The sequence below is a fragment of the Salvelinus sp. IW2-2015 genome, linkage group LG10 (assembly GCF_002910315.2).
Source record: "Salvelinus sp. IW2-2015 linkage group LG10, ASM291031v2, whole genome shotgun sequence".
Classification (NCBI taxonomy): Eukaryota; Metazoa; Chordata; class Actinopteri; order Salmoniformes; family Salmonidae; genus Salvelinus; species Salvelinus sp. IW2-2015.
The window spans coordinates 9,228,015-9,252,699 of record NC_036850.1 but is presented as its reverse complement, the minus strand read 5'-3'; the positions used below and the strand labels follow the sequence as shown (position 1 = coordinate 9,252,699).

The window sequence follows — 24,685 nt, the reverse complement described above, 5'->3', positions numbered from 1 at the left end:
CGGGACTTAGAGGTACCCAGTGTCACGGCTTCATTGCTCCAGACCACCACAAGGGGGAGATAGAGCACTCATTATGCATTTGGGACCCTCTGCACACAGACAACAGCCACCCTCGAAGCATTGTTACCCACAAAAGCAGAGCAAGGGGAACAGCTACTTCCAAGTCTAAGAGTGAGTGATGTCACCGACTGAAACYCTATTAGCGGACARCCTGCTAACTAGCTAGCCATTTCACACCGGTTACACCCGACTTGAAGAAAATCAAAAAATACACATTGCGAGATATTTGGCGAAATAGACAGACATGCCTATATTTCCCCCATAGGACACAATGGGAAGACCGCAGAGTTCCAATATTATTTTTGTTGTTGACATTTTGTTGTTTACATTTTAACTATAAAGCAACGTGGGCAGGTCTTATTGCCAACAATAGAGAAGCAGGCATTGTGACGTTGAACAATAAGCAGGGAATAGAACGTTCGGAAGGCGAGTTGGTGCCACGGTGCTCAATAGAACTAATAGGAGCTGGCAGGGTGAAAAATGCACGAAAGTAAGGCCTGTTTTTTCGCGATTACTTCAAAACGACGGCCTTACCAGCTCTGTTAGGGCGAGTAAAATGGTCAGAGTGGTCGCATTTGTGTCTGGAAGTAGCTAGCCAATGTTAGCTTGGGTGCTTGACTGCCGTTGTAAGGCCAGGACGCTCAAATCAACCCTACTRCTTGACCCGAATGTCCAGTGTGCGCTCCGAGAGCGAAACYGTATGAATTTACAAACTGAKAATTTCTCTCTGAATGGAAACACCAAAGTATGAATCAAATTAATTAAGCCAAATTTCTTAAAATCAATCCCATATACTATGTTATMACAAAAAAMGTTTTAAATTCTCTGGTAATGCCAATACGGAATACTATCAAATGCTTCTCAAAGATGCCCTCTGGTGGTCAAACTAGCAATAACTTGCAGTAACAGAAGAAATGGCTGAGAATWAAATGAKGTGCCACAGAATGCTGCGGCAGTACGCAAGGTGTGCCGCAGTATGACGCAACCTTTAAAGGAGGAATCACTGTACACATACCTAGGTGTCTGGTTAGACTGTAAACTCTCCTTCCAGACTCACATTAAGCATCTCCAATCCAAAATTACATCTAGAATCGGCTTCCTATATCGCAACAAAGCCTCCTTCACTCATGCTGCCAAACATACCCTCGTAAAACTGACTATCCTACCGATCCTTGACTTCGGCGATGTCATTTACAAAATAGCCTCCAACACTCTACTCAGCAAATTGMATGCAGTCTATCACAGTACGTTTTGTCACCAAAGCCCCATATACTACCCAACACTGCGACCTGTATGCTCTCGTTGGCTGGCCCTCGCTACATATTCGTCGCAAAACCCCACTGGCTCCAGGTCATCCATAAGTCTTTGCTTGGTAAAGCTCCGCCTTATCTCAGCTCACTGGTCACCATAGCAACACCCACCCGTAGCACYCGCTRCAGCAGGTATATTTCACTGGTCATCCCCAAAGCCAACACATTCTTTGGCCGCCTTTCCTTCCAGTTATCTGCTGCCAATGACTGGAACGAATTGCAAAAATCACTGYAGCTGGAGACTTATATCTTCCTCACTAAATTTAAGCATCAGCTGTCAGAGCAGCTTACCGATCATTGCACCTGTACACAGCCCATCTGTAAATAGCACACCCAACTACCTCATCCCGATATTTATTATTATTCTTTGCTCTTTTGCACARCAGTATCTCTATTTGCACATCATCATCTGCACATCTATCACTCCAGTGTTAATGCCAAATTGTAATTATTTTGCCACTAAGYACTATTTATTGTCTTACCTCCCTACTCTTACTACATTTGCACACACTGTACATAGATTWRTCTATTGTGTTATTGACTGTACGTTTGTTTATTCCATGTGTAACTCTGTGTTGTTGTTTCTGTCACACTGCTTTGCTTTATCTTGGCCAGGTCGCAGTTGTAAATGAGAACTTGTTCTCAACTGGCTTTCCTGGTTAAATAAAAGGTGAAATATATATATATATATATATATTTTTTAAATTGCACTGTAAATATAAGAGCAAAAAAGACCAAGAGAAGAAAAAAAGAAATTGGTAGTAAATGAACACAGAAAATAAATGAGCTCAATAATAAGCTGCAGGGGAAGTGTATGGGTATTTGTGTGCATATGGAGCAGAAGGAAAAAATCCTGAATTCTTAATCAGCAATAAGAGGAATTAATATATTAGCATACTAATTGGCTGGCGCTGGTAATTTGCACATTGAAGTTGAGCTGCTGAATACTTCTTTAATTAGGATCTACCATCATGCATCCTGTACTGCTGCTGCACACTGACTGGACTCCTTAATGCAGATAAACAAACAACCCCATTCAATTGTAAACACAACCCCATTCAAAAGTAAACACATGAAAGTCATTCCTCTTTAGAGCTACTAGGCCTAGTCCCAGAGAGACCGACCGTCACTGTTGGACCGTGTAGCCTACTGTGTGGAACTGAAGGACGCGTTTCGTGTTATCCAATTGGTAGTTACATTCTTGTCACCTCATGGGTCTCCCTGTCGCGGCCGGCTGCGACACAGCCCGGGATCGAACCCGGATCTGTAGTGACGCCAAGCACTGCAATGCCTTAAACCGCTACGCCACTCGGGAGGCCCTGAGGCCCTTTGACCTCCACGTGGAGTAATTCGTTGGGTTCGGGGGTTATACCTCTGTGGTCGATGGGATCGATACTGCCCATGTTGAAAGGTATATGTTCTGCTGCTGATGATTTCATCGGTTACAGCCCAAATCAGGACATGAGAATGCAGATATCTATCTGATCAAACACTGACCTGGGCCCGGTTCCCCAAAAGGACCTTAAGGCTACGTTCATTGTTGAAACCATTGAGCTCAATTGTTCTAACGATGAACTTAGCCTTAACATGCTTTTGGGAAACCGGGGCCTGGGATCAGGTCCAACACCGGTCAGCCGTGTGCAGGGGACAGAGCAGATAAATAGATCATAAAACGTTGGGCCTCTAAACCCAGAAGGGTGTTTCTGTTTGCTCATTGAAAACCATGCGCCACACTGACCCAGTCTCTGCTTGGGTTGAACCCATCTCATATAGCTAAGGCTACCCTCTCCAAATCCATTTTGATTTTTGGAACTTGTATTACTATTCTCACCATGCCAAGTTCCAATCCACACTGACCCATGGTGTAGAGGTTGGATTACAAACCCTTCTCTGTCTAAGTGTTCATAACAAAGATGTGATCCCGAGTCACTAGTGGCCACTATAAAGAGGAGCTAGTGCAACATCTTCTCTGGCTTGTTTAAAGGACTATGGGGACTGTGAGCGTGTCATGCCGTAAATTGGTTAGTAGAATGGGTAAATCCAATCAATGGCGCTGACATAGAGACTCCATAAAGAGCCTGACGCAGGCAGTGATGCGTGGCTCAGGGAGAGAGACCGAGACGGGGAGCGTGCCTCGCCGCTGTCCTTCACGAATCACTGGCCATGCTACTACTGCTCCAGGATGTGGATGCTTCTCTGTGTGCTTGGATAGACAACTCTCCCTCTCTGACTCTCACAGAGCAACCCCCCTGCCTTCTAAGAACCCAGTCTTCATTCACAGCTCTCGCTTTTTCTCTTCTGTTGTCATTCATTAAACTCGTACGCAACAGGTAGCAAGTAAGGGTCACAAACAGACCTGGGACCGCTAACACAGTAAGTATTAAGGGTTTATCCAGAAATCCACAACTGTGCACACAGACACTGGTCTGCTGCCTCTACTCTGTTGGATAGAGCTATTTGTCAGAGGGAACTGCGACAAGGGCGATGTCAATGCTGTCGGCAGCTCCCCAGCAGGACTAGCCCACTGACGTGGAGGATGAAATGGTCTGTCAGTGTATTCTGCCTGTGTACGTCTGGGCCTGTCTACTAGTGTGTGTGTGTGTGTGTGTGTGTGTGTGTGTGTGTGTTCTTTGTGTGTACAGATGTAGGATCTTAATTTGATCTAGTTTGCTACAGCAGGAAAATAATCCTGCAGCAACAGGAAATGTGAATTATTATGTGGATTATATTTAATGGACATTGTTGTAGGGTTTGCTACATTTTCCATTAGGGCAAATCAAGTAGGACATTTCTAAGTGGAAATMACTAACTTTAGAAGCCTTTTTAAAACTCAAATACACTACACGTTTGCATTCTCAGCAACAAAATAGTGATCAAATTAAGATCCTCCATCTGTAAAGTGACTGTAGAGAGTGAGTATACAGAACATATAGAACTCACAGGGTCGGGCTAAGAGAGCAGCTTTAGAGGAGAATAAATAAACATTAAAAGACCTGTTAAAAAAATTTTTATTTGCTTTTTGTGGATTCATCTGATGGATAATGTGCTTCTTTATTGCCAGGGCTTAGTCCAAGAGCTTCATATAGCCTATAGTAGAGATAAGGGATTCTATGCACTGCAAACTATGACATCTTCACGAGGGCTTCACATGATAGTCAACAGACAATCACTGAGGCATTTGGCGAGAAGGCTTTTGGGTTTATTGAATGTCTATGCCTGCGAGAGACCACGCAGCAGAAGGAGAACTTAGCTATCTCAGTTGCTGGCTGTCGCCATGAGTTAGGTGGGATTTCTTGTGGTGTTAGGATTTATGTCACACTGCTATCATGCTGTAATGTTTTAAGAGGTGGCATGTAGCTACTTTGCCGTCAGGCCGGTGCATGGGCTGTAGACTTAGACAGATGGGTTGATAAGGGACTGAGGGTCCGGTTCATCGTTCCGCCTCATTGAGCAGGACACCAGCATGGCTCGGAGGAAATAACATCATGTGCACACGCGCGCACACGCACGCACACACACACACAATCACGCACGAATACACACAGGTGTGGCCAGCTGTCTGAGCTATCTCTGACATCCTAATGAGAGCAGTAGGAGATGGACTCCCTCTGTTCTTGGCTGCTCAGTTTAACCTGAAATCAGACAGCACCATAATTCAGAGCTGCATGGTGCTGTTGATGTGCTCTGAATGAGACTCTGTTCCAGGACTGTAGAGCGGAGCTAACAGAACAGCAGGGTACATGCATCAGAGCTTGACAACTGCCTTCCCAGGTCCAACGGTCCAAATCCTCCACCAGTCCAGTCCAGTCCAGTCCCTCCAGATCCTACCCTGGAGGTGCTGTCTGACGGCTCCCACATATAAATCGCCTCCGTATCATCATCATAAAAAATAAATCCATAGGGAACCATGGAAACCAAGCCAACGTCACAAGAAAAGAAGAGCCACTCCAAYCTGTCAGATGACGTCAAACACGGAGCTGGGCTGGTTGCCTCTTGACAGGGGGAAGACACACGTCATGTCACCACGCCACGCCAGTGGCTACACATTTCAATCAATGCGCAATCTTACACTGACAGCTGAGCAGTCCGAGGTGCCGCTTTCTTTTTCCTCAGGCCTAATCTGGGCTGGTGCTGACCCTAGGCTTCATGTCTGCCAGACAGACAGTGACACACATTTACATTGACATTTTAGTCATTTAGCAGACTCTCTTATCCTGAGCGATTTACAGGAGCAATTAGGGTGAAGTGCCTTGCTCAAGGGCACAGACAGATTTGTCACCTAGTCGGGTRGGGGATTTGAACCAGCAACCTTTTCTTTTACTGGCCCAACGCTCTTAACTGGTAGGCTACCTGCCGCCACACACACACACACACACAATCATAATGCACACACAGTCTTTCTACCCACTGCCGGGTAGAAAGACTTGTCTTCCGGATAACCACCTGCTCATTCATAGTTGAGTAATCCACGAAGGAAGTGTGTGTGTGTGTGTGCATGTGCATAATGTCAATCTCCTCCAAGACGGTTTTGAAGTCTAGTTATCTGTCATGTCGGACAGATCTAATGGTAAGTCATGGTCATACCTCGCCTGCTGCTCTGACATCATTCAACTACCTTTGTTTGAGGCTTATTTGAAGGACACGCTTGAGCTGTCAATCATCTGCAGGCTGCAGACGTGAAATGAAATATTCCATCTGTACTCCCAGAGATGTATTATATATGGAGGGTGGTGGAGTAGACAGAAGACCTTTAAAACCAAAGTGAACGGATGACTACTGGACATGGGAGAATACTTCTGCAAAATGGTAACACTGGAAGTACTTTCAAAGTTGTGTCAGATTGACAGCTATTGGAGAGGGGAAATACAGCAATCAATATATTTTTATACTATATCCTTGTTTTCCAAATCTTCTTCTCACATTTGATATTTGCCTGTTTCAGCCCTTTACACATGTGCCTCCTATCTCAGTTTAATTCTGTAGTTTAATTCACCACTCAACATTACACACCAAATGCAGAAACAACCAATAAACCAGCAGATAAAACCTCCAGAAATATGGACTCGTGTCTTCAAATTCCAAAAGAGAGCGAAGAGCAATGTCTCTATGAAAGCTCCCTCATCTGTTGAGCTGAATTAAAATGTGAGTGAGGGCGGTTACTTCCTGACTGACAGCTTGGCAGAGGCGAAGAGAGAAAGGGAAAAGAGGATGCTTACTGGACTAAACAAAGCCTGCAGATGTTCCTCAACGCAGCGAATCTGCATCCCAACTAGAGAGGAGGAGAACGTAATCAGCTCACATTGTTCTGTCGGTCTGTCACTCACACGCACGCACCCACAAAATCTCTGCAACCCTTTTCTAACGTTTCTACTTTGACTCTCAATCTCTTTCTTTTTTTGAATCACCTGGTAGATCATGGGGATTTGACTGTTGAACTTGGCTAGTTCACTGTAGTAAATACTTGTAACATTGCAAGAGCAGTGTCACACTACCTAATTCTCCATTAAAAACAGATCTCGGACTATCTGAGATAGACGGTTCCTGGTCTCCCCTAACGGCTGGGTATCATCTTCCCTGGGTCCCGGGGTGACGCTCAGCGACCTGATCAATCTCAGCTACCTGATTAACTTTCCTAATTGAAGGGCCAGTTTGAGTTAACACTGGCCTAAATGAGGAAGTAATTAGAGCCAGTTTTATAGGCCAGGGGTCAAACTTTTCTTGCCCAGGGACCCCCATCGTGCGTTTGCCCAAAATCATCAGGTGAATGATAATTGCAAAGGAGAAGTAATCAACATTTAAAAATGAATAGATTTGGAATATCGTTTTTCATTATTATAATTGGGAAGCTTAGCCTATTAGCTAGAAAGGTACACTAACTCCAAACACATTTTCACTAAGAGCAGCTGTTTAACTGGTTACACAAATTGGTGCACAAATTGGCCCAGCGCCGTCCGAGTTAGGGGAGGTTTAGGCTGGGGGGGCTTTACTTGGCTCATCGTGCACTAGCGACTCCTTGTGTCAACTGTGTTAATTTTCAGCAAACTTAACAGGTGTAAATATTTGTAAGAACATAACAAGATTCAACAACTGAGACATAAACTGAACAAGTTCCACAGACATGTGACTAACAGAAATGGAATAACGTGTCCCTGAACAAAGGGGGGTGGTCAAAATCAAAAGTAACATTCAGTATTTGGTGTGGCCACCAGCTGCATTAAGTACTGCAGTGCATCTCCTCCTCATGGACTGCACCAGATTTGACAGTTCTTGCTGTGAGATGTTACCCCACTCTTCCACCAGGGCACCTGCAAGTTCCCGGACATTTCTGGGGGGAATGGCCCTAACCCTCCGATCCAACAGGTCCCAGACGTGCTCAATGTGATTGAGATCCGGGCTCTTCGCTGGCCATGGCAGAATACTGACATTCCTGTCTTGCAGGAAATCACGCACATAACGAGCAGTATGGCTGGTGGCATTGCCATGCTGGAGGGTCATGTCAGAATGAGCCTGCAGGAAGGGTACCACATGAGGGAGGAGGWTGTCTTTCCTGTAACGCACAGCGTTGAGATTGCCTGCAATGACAACAAGCTCTGTCCGATGATGCTGTGACACACCGCCCCAGACCATGACGAACCCTCCACCTCGATCCCGCTCCAGAGTACAGGCCTCGGTGTAACGCTCATTCCTTTGATGATAAATGCGAATCCGACCATCACCCCTGGTGAGACAAAACCACGACTCGTCAGTGAAGAGCACTTTTTGCCAGTCCTGTCTGGTCAAGCGACGGTGGGTTTATACCCATAGGCAACATTGTTGCCAGTGATGTCTGGTGAGGACCTGCCTTACAACAGGCCTACAGACAGTCCGAGCACTGATGGAGGGATTGTGCGTTCCTGGTGTAATTCGGGCAGTTGTTGCCATCCTGTACCTGTCCCGCAGGTGTGATGTTCGGATGTACGCGAGGGGCTGATGCACTTGGTGCAGGTGTTGTTACACCGTGGTGCCACTGTGAGGACGATCAGTCTCCATCCTGTAGCGCTGTCTTAGTACGGACATTGCAATTTATTGCCTGGCCCACATCTGCAGTCCTCTGCTCCTTACAGCATGCCTAAGGCACGTTCACGAGATGAGGCAGGGACCCTGGGCATCTTTCTTTTGGTGTTTTTCAGAGTCAAGTATATGGGCTCTTTAGTGTCCTAAGTTTTTCATAACTGTGACCTTTAATTGCTACCGTCTATAAGCTGTTAGTGTCTTAACGAACGGTCCACAGGTGCCATGCTCATTAATTGTTTATTGAACAAGCATGGGAAACAGTGTTTAAACCCTTTACAATGCCGATCTGTGAAGTTATTCGGATTTTTACGAATTTTCTTTAAAAGCCAGGGTCCTGAAAAAGGGATGTACACACACACACAACACCCACACACACACACACACACACACACACACACACACACACACACACACACACACACACACACACACACACACACACACCACACACACACACCACAACACACAACACCACACACACACACACAACACACAATGGCGCACGCGGATGGCACACACATTGGCACGACACAAGTTTGGGGTCACTTAGAAATGTCCTTCTTTTTGAAAGAAAAGCACATTATTGGTCCATTTAAGTAACATCAAACTGATCGGAAATACAGTTTAGACATTGTTAATGTTGTAAATGACTATTGTAGCTGGAAACGGCAGATTTTTTATGGAAAATCTACATAGGCGTACAGTGGCCCATTATCAGCAACCATTACTCCTGTGTTCCAATGGCACGTTGTGTTAGCTAATCCAAGTTTTTCATTTTAAAAAGCTAATTGATCATTAGAAAACCCTTTTGCAATTATGTTAACACATCTGAAAACTGTTGTTCTGGTTAAAGAAGCAATAAAACTGGCCTTCTTTAGACTAGATGAGTATCTGGAGCATTTGGCTACCTGCCGGGGAGGCAGTAGTTAGAGCGTTGGGCCAGTAACCGAAAGGTTTCTAGATCGAATTCCCGTGCTGACAAGGTAAAAATCTGCTGTTCTGCCCCTGAACAAGGCAGTTAACCCACTGTTCTTAGGCCGTCATTGTAAATAAGAATTTGTTCTTAAACTGACTTGCCTAGTTAAATAAAGGTGAAATAAAATAAAAAATCTGCATTTGTGGGTTCAATTACAGGCTCAAAATGGCCAGAAACAAAGTACTTTCTTCTGAAACTCGTCAGTCTATTCTTGTTCTGAGAAATGAAGGCTATTCCATGCGAGAAATTGCCAAGAAACAAAAGATCTGGTACAACGCTGTGCACTACTCCCTTCACAGAACAGCGCAAACTGCCTATAACCAGACTAGAAAGAGGAGTGGGTGGCCCCGGTGCACAACTGAGCAAGAGAACAAGCACATTAGAGTGTCTAGTTTGAGAAACAGACACCTCACAAGTCCTCAACTGGCAGCTTCATTAAATAGTACCCGCAAAACACCAGTCTCAATGTCAACAGTGAAGAGGCGACTCCGGGATGCTGGCCTTCTAGGCAGAGTTGCAAAGAAAAAGCCATATCTCAGACTGGACAATAAAAATAAAAGATTAAGATTGGAAAACCAGTAGACCAGCGCGCTGCAGAGCACCGGGCGCTGGCACGTTAACCATAATAGCACCGGAGCCTCAGGAACCAGAGGCGGGCGCCGTTTGATGATGAGTTTAAATAGATCAATCCTGTGCCTAGGCTGGGCACTGAATACAGAAATTAGCTGCGTCTCTGGGTCCCACCGTGGGCCATTTCTTATAATTTCATCCCGCGAGTGACCCAGACTTAAAGTCAATACCACAGCGAGGCCGCTCGATAAGAGCTCAGGGGATCTGAAGCCGGCGGAAAACAGCCCCCATCACCAGGGGGGCCGCCACCTCCTGACGTACAACACACCAACAAGGGGAGGAGGGTGGGGTTGCTCAGGTCTGAGCCTCGTCAAAAGACACCCTATGGACTGGCAGCAACAAAACCCCATCCATTATTGATTGCATGTTGGTAGAACCCRAGAAACTGTCGTCCTGAATGTACTTCCATTAGGCCAGATCACCTGCTGCTCTTCCATCAATGTCCACCTTCTTCAATGTTCAACACTGACAAGTCTGTCAATCAATCCCAACCTTAAATTCCTCACATGTTCCCGTTCCCTCCCTCTCTGACCCCGACACCGTCCCTCTGTTCACCACAACAACACAGTCAGACTGTGAGTGAACCCCGGCAACATCTTCCCTCGGCACACAAACACAGTTTACCTACCCATAATCCTTCTAAACACCTCCGCCATTACTACGTTCACAGGCTTTCTTCCTGCTGAGGGCTGGGCGGGAAGGAAGACGCGGCTCGCGTTTCAAACAGCCACAGCAGAGTTTGCTCTGCATGCCCACCAGTATATTATTGTGACACCAAGACAGGGCTTTAGGGGAGGATATCCACGCTGCGCCGAGCGCTATTGCAGATGGGAGGAATACGTTAGAGAAATAGGCGGACGGCGCTTGTCTCTCTGGGTTCACGGCCTGCGTCGTCAAGAGGCGCGCGAGCATGCACAACGCAGCGGAATACTTGACGTGTACTGTACGCCACAGCAGGAGAAAGAGGGCACAGGCAGCGTGGGAGCAGTTTGAGATTCATAGTTAATTACCAGAGTGCTTCCTCCATCTCCGGTCACTTGACAACTTCAGCACACTCCTTATCTATCAGTGCTTTACTGAAGAGAAACAACCAACAGCTCAGAAAAGAGAAGTGGAAAAATCCTCCTGGGGTCAGTCGTGTGAGTTGAGGGAGTGTATGTGTATGTGTGCAAGTCAGTCTCTGTGTCTGGGTCTGATGTTATAGGCAGAGGAGCAGTCGCTCCAAAAAAACCTGAAGGAGCCCACCAGTGGGGCTGTGAGGGAGAGAAGGGACGAGAGAATGAAGGAGTAGAAAATAACTGCTTCTCCTTTAATTAAAACCCAGCAGGCAGGATTAAAATGGCATGAAAGTAGCTTGTTAGTGGACACTTTCCGTTTTCCAAAATGTCAGCTTCCCAAATGTCCGCCATCACTACAGCCACGCTGCTACTTTTTCTTATAGGCTGAGGAGGGGAGCCACACAGAGGAATGGAGGTGAGGAGTTCAGTTAAAACACCCAAAGGATGCTGGGAGATGCCTGCCCTGCAGTCATTCGTGTTTGTATCGATGCGTGTGCTGTTGTCTAATGCAAACTAATAGGGTTGTAGCCTGCAGTCAACGGAGCGTATACACCACTGCCGACTCTTGTCTCAGGGAATGAGGATGTTCTTGTGATATCCTGAAAACAGTCCGATATAAAAAAAACTCCTGTGCTCTTCTTCGGCCTAATGTTGAGAGGAGTGCATACATTTTTTTTTTTATGCAGTGGCGAAAAGGGGAGATTCACATAAAAATTTTCAAACACAACTGTCGAGTCTAAACAAAACTGGAGAGAAACAAAGGCATGCACACAGAAAAGGAATACAATGCATGCATACAAATGTGGATGTTCAAAAACATGAACTCATGCACACACACACACACACGCGCGCTAACTGCAGAAGGTGAAAAGTTCCGACTCACCAATCACTTTGACGAAGTACGCGTCGGCTTCAAAGTTGTTCTTCAAAGCGTGGATGGCGAAGCCCTCTCTCCCCTCCTCTTTGCTGAGCACGATCATATCCAATATTCCCTGCAAATGAGAAATGGTAATACATGACGGACAAAAGGAAACAGGGGGCAAAGTTCCTTTGACGGTCTCTTCTGATGTACCACTTCATCCCCGTTATGGACGGAGGACAGATCCTCCATTACAGCGGTTATCTGCACTTCTCTCACACTCTCTCTGTCAGGGAATTACAGAGAAAATGAGCCAACTCCCAGAGACAGGAGATGGATAACTACTCCCTCCACTCTCTACCGCACTACAATACACATCATAAATGAATCCCACAGCCAAAACAAACACATTGATTATGTCAACTCTAAGAAGGCAAGGCCGTCTTGGACGCGGTAATGAAATAGAGGGAATGCCGGGAGGCAGGCAGTGACGGAGTGAAGTCAGAGCGAGACAGAGCTCTCAGGGAGAAGGATGGGGACGGAGGAGTGGAGGAAAACTTTGACTAAATAACACGTAAGCTGTCCCAGATGGTGAATCTTGGGCAGGATGAAAGCTACGTGTGTGTTTAAAGATTTTTAAAAAGACAACCAGATTTGAGATGCAGCCGAGCCCACTCTTCAAATCTCCTGAAGAGCTGTCGGGCCCAACCCGCACACATCTCATCTCAGAGGGGGGCTGTGCTGTGAGCTGATTGGGCTCCTAGGGGGACAATGACCGTGCTCCGTCTGTCACGCTCTGTCGCTACACTGTGCCAGGGCCGGGCTGGCATCCTGCGCTTGTCGTGCCCTGCAGTGACATGCTCGTCTTGGCACACCCTTCTATCGGGCCAGAGTGGGATTAGGAGAGAGATGCTGCTCTAATCTGCAAGCCAGGGTGGGAGAGAGTGCCTCATGAGCGCGCCATTTCCAGCCTCATGTTCATACCGCGGCTGAAGCCACTCAGGGAGACTGTTGACAAAAGAGGATCCAAGGCCACCCACAAACAGGACAATTAACAAGACTAACCATACTGGAAGACACATTGAAAAGAGCCAATTCTTGCAGACATAATGAAAAACACTCCCAATGGATTTCTGTGCCATTCAAACTTGMAATTTGTAGGGGTTTGTCATACAAATTGAAACAAAATCCTACTACACTCTGCTCTGCGATGATATAAATGAGAATACATGACAAACTTGACTGTCAGGGTGATATAACCTGCCCTATCCACAGSTGCGGGTGGGATCTAGACTACAAGACAGAGAGAAAAACAGCTATCCTAAGGTGATTGAGAGCGGCCAGTCTGCCAGTCTCCCAGTCGCTACTGGGGTAGTAACAACTCTGCTGCTGGTTAATGATGAGACGCGAGAGCCCGAGGTCACCAGTGGTCTTCCTTTAAAAATCAGCAGAGCTGTTGGTTGTGTGACAGCGTCAAGGCGTGAAGAGGGGAGCCTGGGCTAATTAGAGAGAAAGAGAGCGAGAGCGAGGAGGAGAGGTCGAGAGGAAAGAGGAATAGAGGGATGTGCTCACATCCTCATAGATGTCGAAGAAGGTGGCGACGGCGGCCCCGGGGATGGCCCCCAGGTCAGACTGGTCCCAGTGGACACGAAACATGCGGCCCACATCCTTACAGCTGGCGTTGTTACACAGAATATTCTCCAGGAGGAAGGCCTGCTGGCCACTACAACACAGAGGAGAGAGAGAGAGATGCTGTTAGGGACTGTACAAACACATCCTGCGTTAAAATCGATGGATACTGTAAACACACGGACAGGAACACAGACAAGGTCGGACAAAACAACAGAGGAAGGTAGTCGTCGAAAGAGGCTTCAACATAAGTGATCAGAGCTGAAAATTGACTAGAGCAGGGTTGTCAAACTCATTTTGCCCCGGGGGCTGCATTCGATCTTCACCATTCTGTCTTCACCGAGGTCTGGAGCACCACACTGAAAATTGGTTATATTTCCTCGCCGTCAAAATTTGCCATCGTTTTGGGAATTTTATATATATTCCCCCGACTGCCTTTCATTTTGGTGATTTTAAGCGAGCTGGACACAGTCAAGAAACTGTATGCATGTAGGTCCATTATCATTCCTACACAGTTCCCATTTGGGTTTAGTCATTTTAAAAGTATATCGAGTTTGTTTTCCCCCACAATATTTACAAATGTAATTGTATTTCATTTGTTTATTAAATGTTTTACTCAAACCACCCGCGGGCCCGGATTGGGCTGTACGTTTGACACCCCTGGACTAGAGGATGATGATGGACAATGTATCCTCTGCGACACTTACACACAGAAGATATCGCTTTCTTTCGACTATAAAACACACGCATGAATTAGTGAAGCAATACCCAGATGAAAACACAAGTGTAGCAAAAAATGTATAATTATACACAAAACAAAAGAAGGGGAGCAACGATACAGAGACCTGGGCAGAAAATACTCAGCTAATAGGCAATTAGTAGCACTGTACAATTAAGTCCACAACGGAGATACAAACATGAGACTTAGAAGGGTTAGAACTCCAGACTGTATTGAATAGGGAAATAGTTTGGTTGCAGAGCTTTCATTTCCACACCATTGTCCAACATTTGTGAGAGGTGTGTTTTTTTTTCTTTCTTCCTTCCTGTACCCATTTTCTGTCGAGACGGTTACCCGTGTATACGTCTTTAGATCTGATCGGGAGTGTCGAAATGGAGCAAGCCTAAAAATAGAATCAGCATGAAAATGTTCTCTTTTTCCGCCTGTCTTTTCATTCCATTCTCTCTCCCCCTCTCCGTCTTGAGCATTGAAGAGAGCGAACCGGAGGCTATGAGGCTGATAGAAACTCTCACCCTAGAGGACGGCTTGGCAGTGTGTGTGTGTGTGTGTGTGTGTGTGTGTGTGTGTGTGTGTGTGTGTTGAGAGACAAGGTACGAGTGAGAATGTGTTTCCACCTTTGTGTGTCACTGAAAGACTGAGAAATGTGACACCGCAACGAGGCTCCATCGGTATGCTCAACACAGAGCCTACCTAGCGAGACGGAGAGAGATCAACAAACTTGGAGACGGAGACAGTCTCCCACTCCCACACACACACACCAAAGCATGTCCTTCCACATTATGAAGCCAGAGGACAAACTCACACATTCCCTATATGCCCAGTCTCTCTCTTCTCCCACCAGGACACACACACACACGTCTGTATATTCATTTTAACAGAACAAAAAGCCCAGCTTCTATCAGACTGGGAGGACCATGAGACCAAGCTGAAATAACAACCTGCTGTACTTCCAGTACGGAGCCTTCGTCTACCAGCCACTTCGGAAGGGATTGGAAGGACATGTGAAATGACACATGTAGTGAAGGTTTGCTGTTGACTTTTCTTGTCAGTCAATATGGCCATTGGCATTTTCCTCTCCAACACACACCATTACCCTTTCATTGTTAGAATAACCATCCGGAACGTTGGATTAACATCAGATGTTAACTAAAGGAAGTCTGGGCAATACAAGGCACTGTCTGGACAGAGATTGAAGTCACAAATTGGTCATCAAACTGTTCACTTGAATGATTGACCCATCATAAAGGCTTTGATGTGCCAAATCCATTAGCGCGTGTGGTGCCACTCCCAATGTGTGGCATGACTAGATCTAACTGACTCTGGAGTGCCGTCACACGCCCTAATGAATTTGGCACATCAAAGCCTTTATGACGGGTCTATCATTCAAATGAACAGTTTGATGCATTACCGTACATCTGAATGGCCATGTTTTGCAGCTCAGAGAATCTCACAGCTGATACAGGGTTAGAAATGTGGTCGAGGACCTTTTGGCTGAAAAAGCCTAACACAAAAGGGTCTTTTTCCCCCTCATTCCAAATCGGATAAGGCAGACAACGGTCTGGAATTGTCCCCTGTAGATGCCAGTCTGAGTGAATGCCCCCAGTGGCCAGCCTCCAGGGGTGGGCACACAGACCTGCAGAGAGGACTGTTACTACACACACACACACTCTCATGTGGACAAACATCCTTCCACAGCAAACCAAATACACACACCGTATCCTGTTGGAGACAAGGATTCCTTCTAGCTTCCAAGTGGTTAACCACATCAAGCCCAAACCACCTCATAGAACAGCATCCTGGGTAAACACAATTCAGCACTCTTGTCAGAAAGAGATTTCCCTGTGAGGACACTCAATCAGTAATATCTATTCTCAATTGGATGAAAGTACTAAGATTCTGTCTATGATCGTATCTTCACCCCATAATCAGCCCCACGTCTCAATCGAACTGATGCCTGTGCTTATCGATCTCCTCTACACAGCTAACGATAGCGTGTGTTGCATCAGGAGAGTGATGCTGGCATTTAAAGAGTTTCATGCTGAACGGTAGCGAGAGCACCCATTGTTATTCAACGCTGTGTGGGTGGGTGTGTGTTCTCGCTCTCTGGGCCTTTGTGTCTTCTGAAGAGCCTGTGTTGCTCCACAGGGGATGTGATGAGCACATGGTCAGGAGAGGTGCCAGCGTCACTGATAAAGGGCAATAGCCTGAGTGCATTGCAAATCATCGAGGTAGGATACACTAGAGAGGGCGTGCGTGCACATACACACACCTAGATTCTAGAGCATCCAAGTCTTGTCTGTGTGGCAAACAGAGCAGAACACATGTTCACACCCAACGAGTCAGTTCCAAAAGCTCACTCAGAAACACACACACACACACACACACACACACACACACACACACACAGAGAGAGGTAAACAGACAGAGATGCAGTATACAAGTCTTGCTCTCCACCAAGTTCCATTTTTTTACCGCAGCAGAATAATTAAACTGCAGTCACACTTGTACGAGCTGCACCAAATTGAATGCACTTCTCAACCCTACACAATTACTTACGGTCACAGAAATTCAATAGTATTACGTCCTATAGACCAGGGTTTTCCAAACTCGGTCCTGCCCTGGGTGTACAGTGCATTCGGAAAGTATTCAGACCCGTTCCCCTTTTCCACATTTTGTTACGTTACAACATTCACCTAAAATGGATTAAAAAAAATACAGAAATCCTCAATCTACCCACAATACAATGCGAAAACAAGTTTTTAGAAATGTTTGCCAAAAAAGCATCCGATTCTCATTGATCYTCCTTGAGATGTTTCMACAACTTGATTTGAGTCCACCTGTGGTAAATTAAATTGACTGGACATGATTTAGAAACATTTCWGCAGCATTGAAGGTCCCCAAGAACACAGTGGCATCCATCATTTTTAAATGGAATAAGTTTGGAAAAACCAAGACTCTTTCTAGAGCTGACCAATCGGGGGAGAAGGGCCTTGGTCAGGGAGGTGACCACAGTAACCCAATGGTCACACTGACAGAGCTCCAGAGTTCCTCTGTGGAGATGGGAAACTCCAGAAGGACAACCATCTCTGCAGCACTCCACCAATCAGGCTAAGCATGGTGTGCAGCATCATGCTGTGGGATGTTTTTCAGCTGCAGGGTCTGGGAGACCAGTCAGGATCAAGGGAACGATGAACGGAGCAAAGTACAGAGAAATCCTTGAAGAAAACCTGCTCAAAAACACTCAGAGACCTCAGCTGGGGCAAGGTTCACCTTCCAACAGGACAACGGCCCTAAGCACACAGCCAAGACAATGCAGAGTGGCTTCGGGACAAATCTTGAATGTCCTTGAGAGGCCCAAGCCAGAGCCTGGACTTTAACCCAATCGTGGTGCAGCGACTCCCCATCCAACCTGACAGAGCTTGAGKGGATCTGCAGAGAACAATGTGAGAAACTCCCCAAATACAGGTGTGCCAAGCTTGTAGTGTCATACCCAAAAAGACTTGAGGCTGTAATAGCTGCCAAAGGTGCGTCAACATAGTACTGAGTGAAGGGTCTGAATAGTTATATAAAATGTGATATTTCAGTTTTTTTTATTATTTATACATTTGCAAACATTTCTAAAAAAAACAGTTTTTGCTTTGTCATTATGGGGTATTGTGTGTAGATTGATGAGGGGGAAAACCTATTTAATCAATTTTAGAACAAGGCTGTAATGTAACAAAATGTGGAAACAGTCAAGGGGTCTGAATACTTTCCGAATGCACTGTACTRGTTTTTGCCCAGGCARWACACAGCWGATTCAAATAATCAAAGCTTAATGATCAGTTGGTTACTGAATGTGTAGTGCTTCGGTTAAAACCAAAACGTGCACCCAGGGTGGGCCCCAGGATGGAGTTTGGGAAACCGTGCTATGGGCGAGCGATTCCACGCCAGCGTAGACAGAAAATATTTTTGTTATCTCCGTTTGTTTTGGCAATTCTCACAAACTTCATTGGGAGGAAGGATGTCTGACATGCTTTTTACATTCGCATCACAAACCATTTTTGAGAAAAAAATTATGATGAAAGTGGCCATTCTAGGCCAGTTTTAGACCTATCCATACCTCATGTAATACCCTACGATCTGTGAACCGTACACGATACAGCTCTAACATATGGCGTATGTCCAGATTCTGAAATACACATTTTCCGTTCATTTATTCAATTTTAAAACTATGAATATTCATATCTCAAAAGTACTTATCCCAAAAATATTTTCCTGRCGACGCTGAAAATACAGGCAATAAATACCCTCTCAGCACAGAGCCTACTTCTGCATTGAGACTGACACTGAACAATGAAATCACACAAGAAACAACTGGAGATTGCAGACTGAGTAATAGAAAGCCTGAACATCAAAACCCATTTCACCACTCAGCACAGCAGTGTTCGACCGAGGGAAGAAGCATTTTAGCTGTCATCAGCCCCCTGCAGCGGTGGACTGTGGACGCGGAAAGATCCAGACAAATCAATGAAATGCACAGAATCCATATTAAAGACGTCTCAGATCCACTCTCATTAGCAGGAATAAACAGATAGGAGATCAGGTAACCGGTTTTTAACTCTTTGACTGTGTGTGTGTGTATGTGAGCWCAAGGGCTSAGTACTGGGCCTGTTATTTCGGACACAGAGCCCCCGTCCCCTCCAATGCGGGTGCGAGTCCTGACCGGGGACCTGCCGTGCCAAAGCACTCTCAGGCTCCTCACTAATTGGCCACTGTGGACCCTCTGAGAGGCCAGACTGACAGGGTGCCTGTTGCCTGACCTCTCTTTCCTCCTCCTTTTCCTCTCCTCCATCCACCAGCCTGTCGGGAGAGGACACCCATCCCGGGGGAGGGTTTACCAGCCCAGACAGTCGTTCACCTCCTCCTCCCCCTCCCACCTGAGGAAGAGAGCTCACTGGTCATTGAAACTCCGCAAGACCAACTACTTCTGCCATTGAATGTGTGTGTGAGAGGGAGGGGGAAACAGAAAGAGAGAGACACAGAGAGAGAGAACAAGAGATATAGGCAGGAGGGTGTGGTTTTAGAGGGAGCTGGGGGATCCAGAGGCTGAACATGACAGAAAGACAGTGTGAGGCTTCATTTCCTTCCTGTCTGTCCATCCCCCTAAGGGTGCTTCAAAGGGAGAGAGATGGAGAGACAGAGATAGAATGTGAGTGAGACAGAAGTAGAGAGAAGACAAGCCTTCATAATGACATTCTATTCAGCCCTTGCCCATTCGACCCGTAACATATTCAGTGCCCGTCCACCTAGCGCCTTCCCCTACCCTGGCCAGCCTCCAGCCTCAGCCCCCTCCTCCTGGTCCTCTCCCTGCTACTCCCTGAGCCCCGTGGCCTCTGATCTCCAGRCTGTGATTATTCATCTAAAAAGGACACTGACCCATTTAAAGAGGACAATACACCACAAACCACATACAGATTCTTTGTTTGAGAGCATGCCTTTTTCTGAGTGTGCCTAAATCTTAAAATCTACAGTAGAGAAATAAGATTACAAAACGTGAAAGGGTCATTCGATTGTTGATAGGATGAGAGATGTGAGCAAACATTATCTCTCCTTCGTATGCAGCAAAAACACCTTTCAGTCGACCAAAGGGCAACAGGCATTATCTGTCAGAGACATAGACTGTATATTATAGTCAGAGTGCTGGTCTACTGAGACGAGACTAGCCCTGTCATTCGACCAGGTCAGGGGCACAACATCACACATGTCAACATACGTTTGCCACCTCTTTCTAGGAAGGCAAGTGTCTATGACAAGGTAACATTACATTTCCACCTCTTTCCGTGAACTTAAACCAAAGCAYCATTCATAACCTCTCCCCCACCGGCTCAGACAGACATTCCTCCTCTTTTCAAGGTCAGTTAAAAGAGAAGCTACGGTGCTGTCAGTGTCACAATAACACACGTCTGTTCACAGGATTCAGGGATTTATAGGCCCATGATCATGTAATGACATGTACAATATATCTCTTTTAAAGAGGTATCAGCTAGTTGTGGCTAAGCCTAACTGACAAAAAAGCAACTCCTGCTTTCCTAGTCTTGCTACCCACGTAAGTGATTTAATGGCATTGCCTAGCAACACCATGGCTTGCTGTGGAGGACTCAGTAGGGGTGCATACAGATAGAACACCACAAAGAGCCACGGCTCAGTGTGTGTGGATATAGTACTAGTGGAATGGAAGGTCAGTGTGTGGATATAGTACTAGTGGAATGGAAGGTCCAGTGTGTGGATATAGTACTAGTGGAATGGAAGGGCAGTGTGTGGATATAGTATGGAAAGGTCAGTGGTGTGGATATAGTACTAGTGGAATGGAAGGTCAGTGTGTGGATATAGTACTGGAAGGTCAGTGTGTGGATATAGTACTAGTGGATGAGAAGGTCAGTGTGTGGATATAGTACTAGTGGAATGGAAGGTCAGTGTGTGGATATAGTACTAGTGGAATGGAAGGTCAGTGTGTGGATATGTTAGTGGAATGGAGGTCAGTGTGTGTGGATATAGTACTAGTGGAATGGAAGGTCAGTGTTTGGATATAGTACTAGTGAAATGGAAGTCAGTGTTTGGATATAGTACTAGTGGAATGGAAGGTCAGTGTGTGGATATAGTACTAGTGGAATGGAAGGTCAGTTGGTGTGATGTGTGGATAGTGTACTAGTGGAATGGAAGGTCAATGTTGTGGATATAGTACTAGTGGAATGGAAGGTCAATGTGTGGATATAGTACTAGTGGAATGGAAGGTCAGTGTGTGGATATAGTACTAGTGGAAATGAAAGGTCAATGTGTGGGATATAGTACTAGTGGATGGAAGATCAGTGTGTGTGGATATAGCACTAGTGGAATGGAAGGTCATGTGTGGATATAGTACTAGTGGAATGGAAAGTCAGTGTGTGGTGTGGATATAACACTAGTGGAATGGAAAGTCAGTGTGTGGATATAGACTAGTGGAATGGAAGGTCAGTGTGTGTGTGGATATAGCACTAGTGGAATGGAAGGTCAATGTGTGGATATAGTACTAGTGGAATGGAAGGTCAGTGTGTGTGGATGTGTGGATATAGTACTAGTGGATGGAAGGTCAATGTGTGGATTAGTACTAGTGGAATGGAAGGTAGTGTGTGGATATAGTACTAGTGGAATGGAAGGTCAATGTGTGGATATAGTACTAGTGGAATGGAAGGTCAATGTGTGTGGATATAGTACTAGTGGAATGGAAGGTCATGTGTGGATATAGTACTAGTGGAATGGAAGGTCAATGTGTGGTATAGTACTAGTGAGATGGAAGGTCAGTGTGTGGATATGTACTAGTGGAATGGAAGGTCAGTGTGTGGATATGTACTATGTGAATGGAAGGTCAATGTGTGGATATAGTACTAGTGGAATGGAAGTTCAGTGTGTGGATATAGTACTAGTGGAATGGAAGTTCAGTGTGTGGATATAGTACTAGTGGAATGGAAGTCGGTGTGTGTGTGGTGCGTGTGTGTGGATATAGTACTAGTGAATGGAAGGTCAGTGTGTGTGTGGATATAGCACTAGTGAAATGGAAGTCAGTGTGTGTGTGTGGTGTAGTACTAGTGGAATGGAAGGTCAGTGTGTGTGTGTGTGTGTGGTGGTGTGTGTGTGTGTGTGGTGTGTGTGTGTGTGTGTGTGTGATTAGCACTAGTGAAATGGAAGGTCAGTGTGTGTGTGTGTGGATATAGTACTAGTGAAATGGAAGGTCAGTGTGTGTGTGGATATAGCACTAGTGAAATGGAAGGTCAGTGTGTGTGTGGATATAGCACTAGTGAAATGGAAGGTCAGTGTGTGTGTGGATATAGCACTAGTGAAATGGAAGGTCAGTGTGTGTGTGGATATAAGCACTAGTGAAATGGAAGGTCAGTGTGTGTGTGTGTGTTGGATATAGTACTAGTGAAATGGAAGGTCAGTGTGTGTGTGGATGTAGTAACTAGTGAAATGGAAGGTCAGTGTGTGTGTGGATATAGCACTAGTGAAATGGAAGGTCAGTGTGTGTGTGGATATAGCACTAGTGAAATGGAAGGTCAGTGTGTGTGTGTGTGTGGATATAGTACTAGTGAAATGGAAGGTCAGTGTGTGTGGATGTAGTACTAGTGGAATGGAAGGTCAGTGTGTGTGGATATAGTACTAGTGAGAATGGAAAGTCAGTGTGTGTGGATGTGGTGTGGATATAGTTCTAGTGTAATGGAAGGTCAGTGTGTGTGGATATAGTTCTAGTGTAATGGAAGGTCAGTGTGTGTGGATATAGTTCTAGTGGTAAATGTGAAAGGTCAGTGTGTGTGGATATAGTACTAGTGGAATGGAAAGTCAGTGTGTGTGGATATGGTACTAGTGGAATGGAAGTTCAGTGTGTTTGGATGTAACTGACGGGTGGATTTGGTGTTTACATGCTATAACAGTATGGGCTTGCTAAATCAGAATCACAAACGACAATTCTAGATTTAGCCTAAGTCTCCATACACTCTGATTACAAAATGAAGAGAAGCAGTAAACCTTGTTAGACTTTGATTCCCTTCCTCATTTGCATTGGTTTGACAAGCCAAATGATGGTGTTCACAATAATTGGATAACAAGCAGGGCAGTCAGAAGCGGGGCAGAGGCATGTTGACCGGGTCACAGGCAAAGTGGAGTCTGGGTTAGTTCTTCTGATAGCCCCACTGACAAGAACGGGGTATGCTACTTTGATGTGAGAYCAATTGCAAGATACACCTAATTAAAAACAAATGTATCGCTGATCGTGTTTGTACTTAGGCAGACTACAAGTGTCAGGGTTTATTATTTGACCATGCTGGTCATTMATGAACATTTGAACATCTTGGCCATGTTCTGTTATAATCTCCACCCGGCACAGCCAGAAGAGGACTGGCCACCCCTCATAGCCTGGTTCCTCTCTAGGTTTCTTCCTAGGTTTGGCCTTTCTAGGGAGTTTTTCCTAGCCACCGTGCTTCTACACCTGCATTGCTTGCTGTTTGGGGTTTTAGGCTGGGTTTCTGTACAGCACTTTGAGATATCAGCTGATGTAAGAAGGGCTATATAAATACATTTGATTTGATTTAAATGGATTATGCCTACCGTTTGTGCCAGATTGCCATTGACCTACAGTGTGAGAAGCACCAAATCATAATTTCTGCTGTGTGCGTGTGACTTCTTTTACACACACACCCCACCTCCCTGAAGAGTACACTGTCCCCTCACTGAAACAAGACATCTATCACAAGAAATATCCTGACATCATAAAGCTGCCGTTTATTGATGATTAGCATTCCTTAATGGATTTAGGTGGTCTGCTAACTCTTTCGCGCTCCCTAGAGTTAGATAGCACTCAGGGTAAGCCATTTTCATTAGTGACCTCCTTTCCCTTTCTAGAAATACCCTCCAAGACCGCAACACACACCTCCAGTTCTAAGCGGTGTGACGTTCTTCTCCTGACAGGGGCTCTATTATAAAGCAAGGAATCCATTGKACAGGAAACGGTGTAAAACAGTGCTAACCAGCGAGACACTTGCTTTCTCTGTATGAGAGAGTGGGTGGGCGGACTGCCTGGGTAGAACCAATCATATGTAAAAATAGCCCCCTATACGCTCTAGAAATATCCTAAATCTTCAGAGAAAACACAGGTCTTTCATCATCTTTACGAAAACATGAACTCTACAAAGTACTCAATGCTCTCATTGGTATGAGATTACGTCTCAGGTGTGTATAAACCGATGCAACACTGAAACATAGGAAGTGGCATCAGACATACTTGTATGCTTTACAACCCTGTGCACAATTGAGAGGGCTGTGAATAAATGACTATTCCTCAAAATGGCTGCCTATTTACCTGTTCCTTGACGCCACCGACAGATGCTGTCAGGGTGTAGTAAGACAGGCAGAGAACCTTATGAGGAAACGATTAAGAGAAACATGCATAATGCATACTAACTCTGGGGAGTTACATGCAAACCACAACGGCCACGTTGCATGAGTGTTTCAAAATACACTACCGGTCAAAAGAACACTCACTCATTCAAGGATTATTCTTTATTTTTACTATTTTCTACATTGTAGAATAATAGTGAAGACATCAACACTATGAAATAACACATATGGAATCATATAGTAACCAAAAAAGTGTTGGAAAAAAAATCAAAATCAATTTTATATTCTTCAAAGTAGCCATCCTTTGACTCGATGACAGCGTCGCACACTCTTGGCATTCACTCAACCAGTTTCATGAGGTAGTCACTTGGAAAGTATTTCAATTAACAGGTGTCCCTTCTTATAAGTTAATTCGTGGAATTTCTTTCCTTCTTAATGCGTTTGAGCCAATCAGTTGTGTTGTGA

The 24,685-nt window shown here is 45.4% G+C and overlaps 1 protein-coding gene across 1 annotated transcript in view; it reads right to left on the bottom strand.

Annotated features, from left to right (window-relative positions):
- Positions 1–24,685, bottom strand: part of itfg1 (integrin alpha FG-GAP repeat containing 1) — a 132,259-nt gene that overhangs the window by 34,427 nt on the left and 73,147 nt on the right. The window contains 2 exon segments of the mRNA XM_070445376.1: positions 11,971–12,079; positions 13,519–13,669. Of these exon segments, the coding sequence (XP_070301477.1) occupies positions 11,971–12,079; positions 13,519–13,669 (260 nt within the window).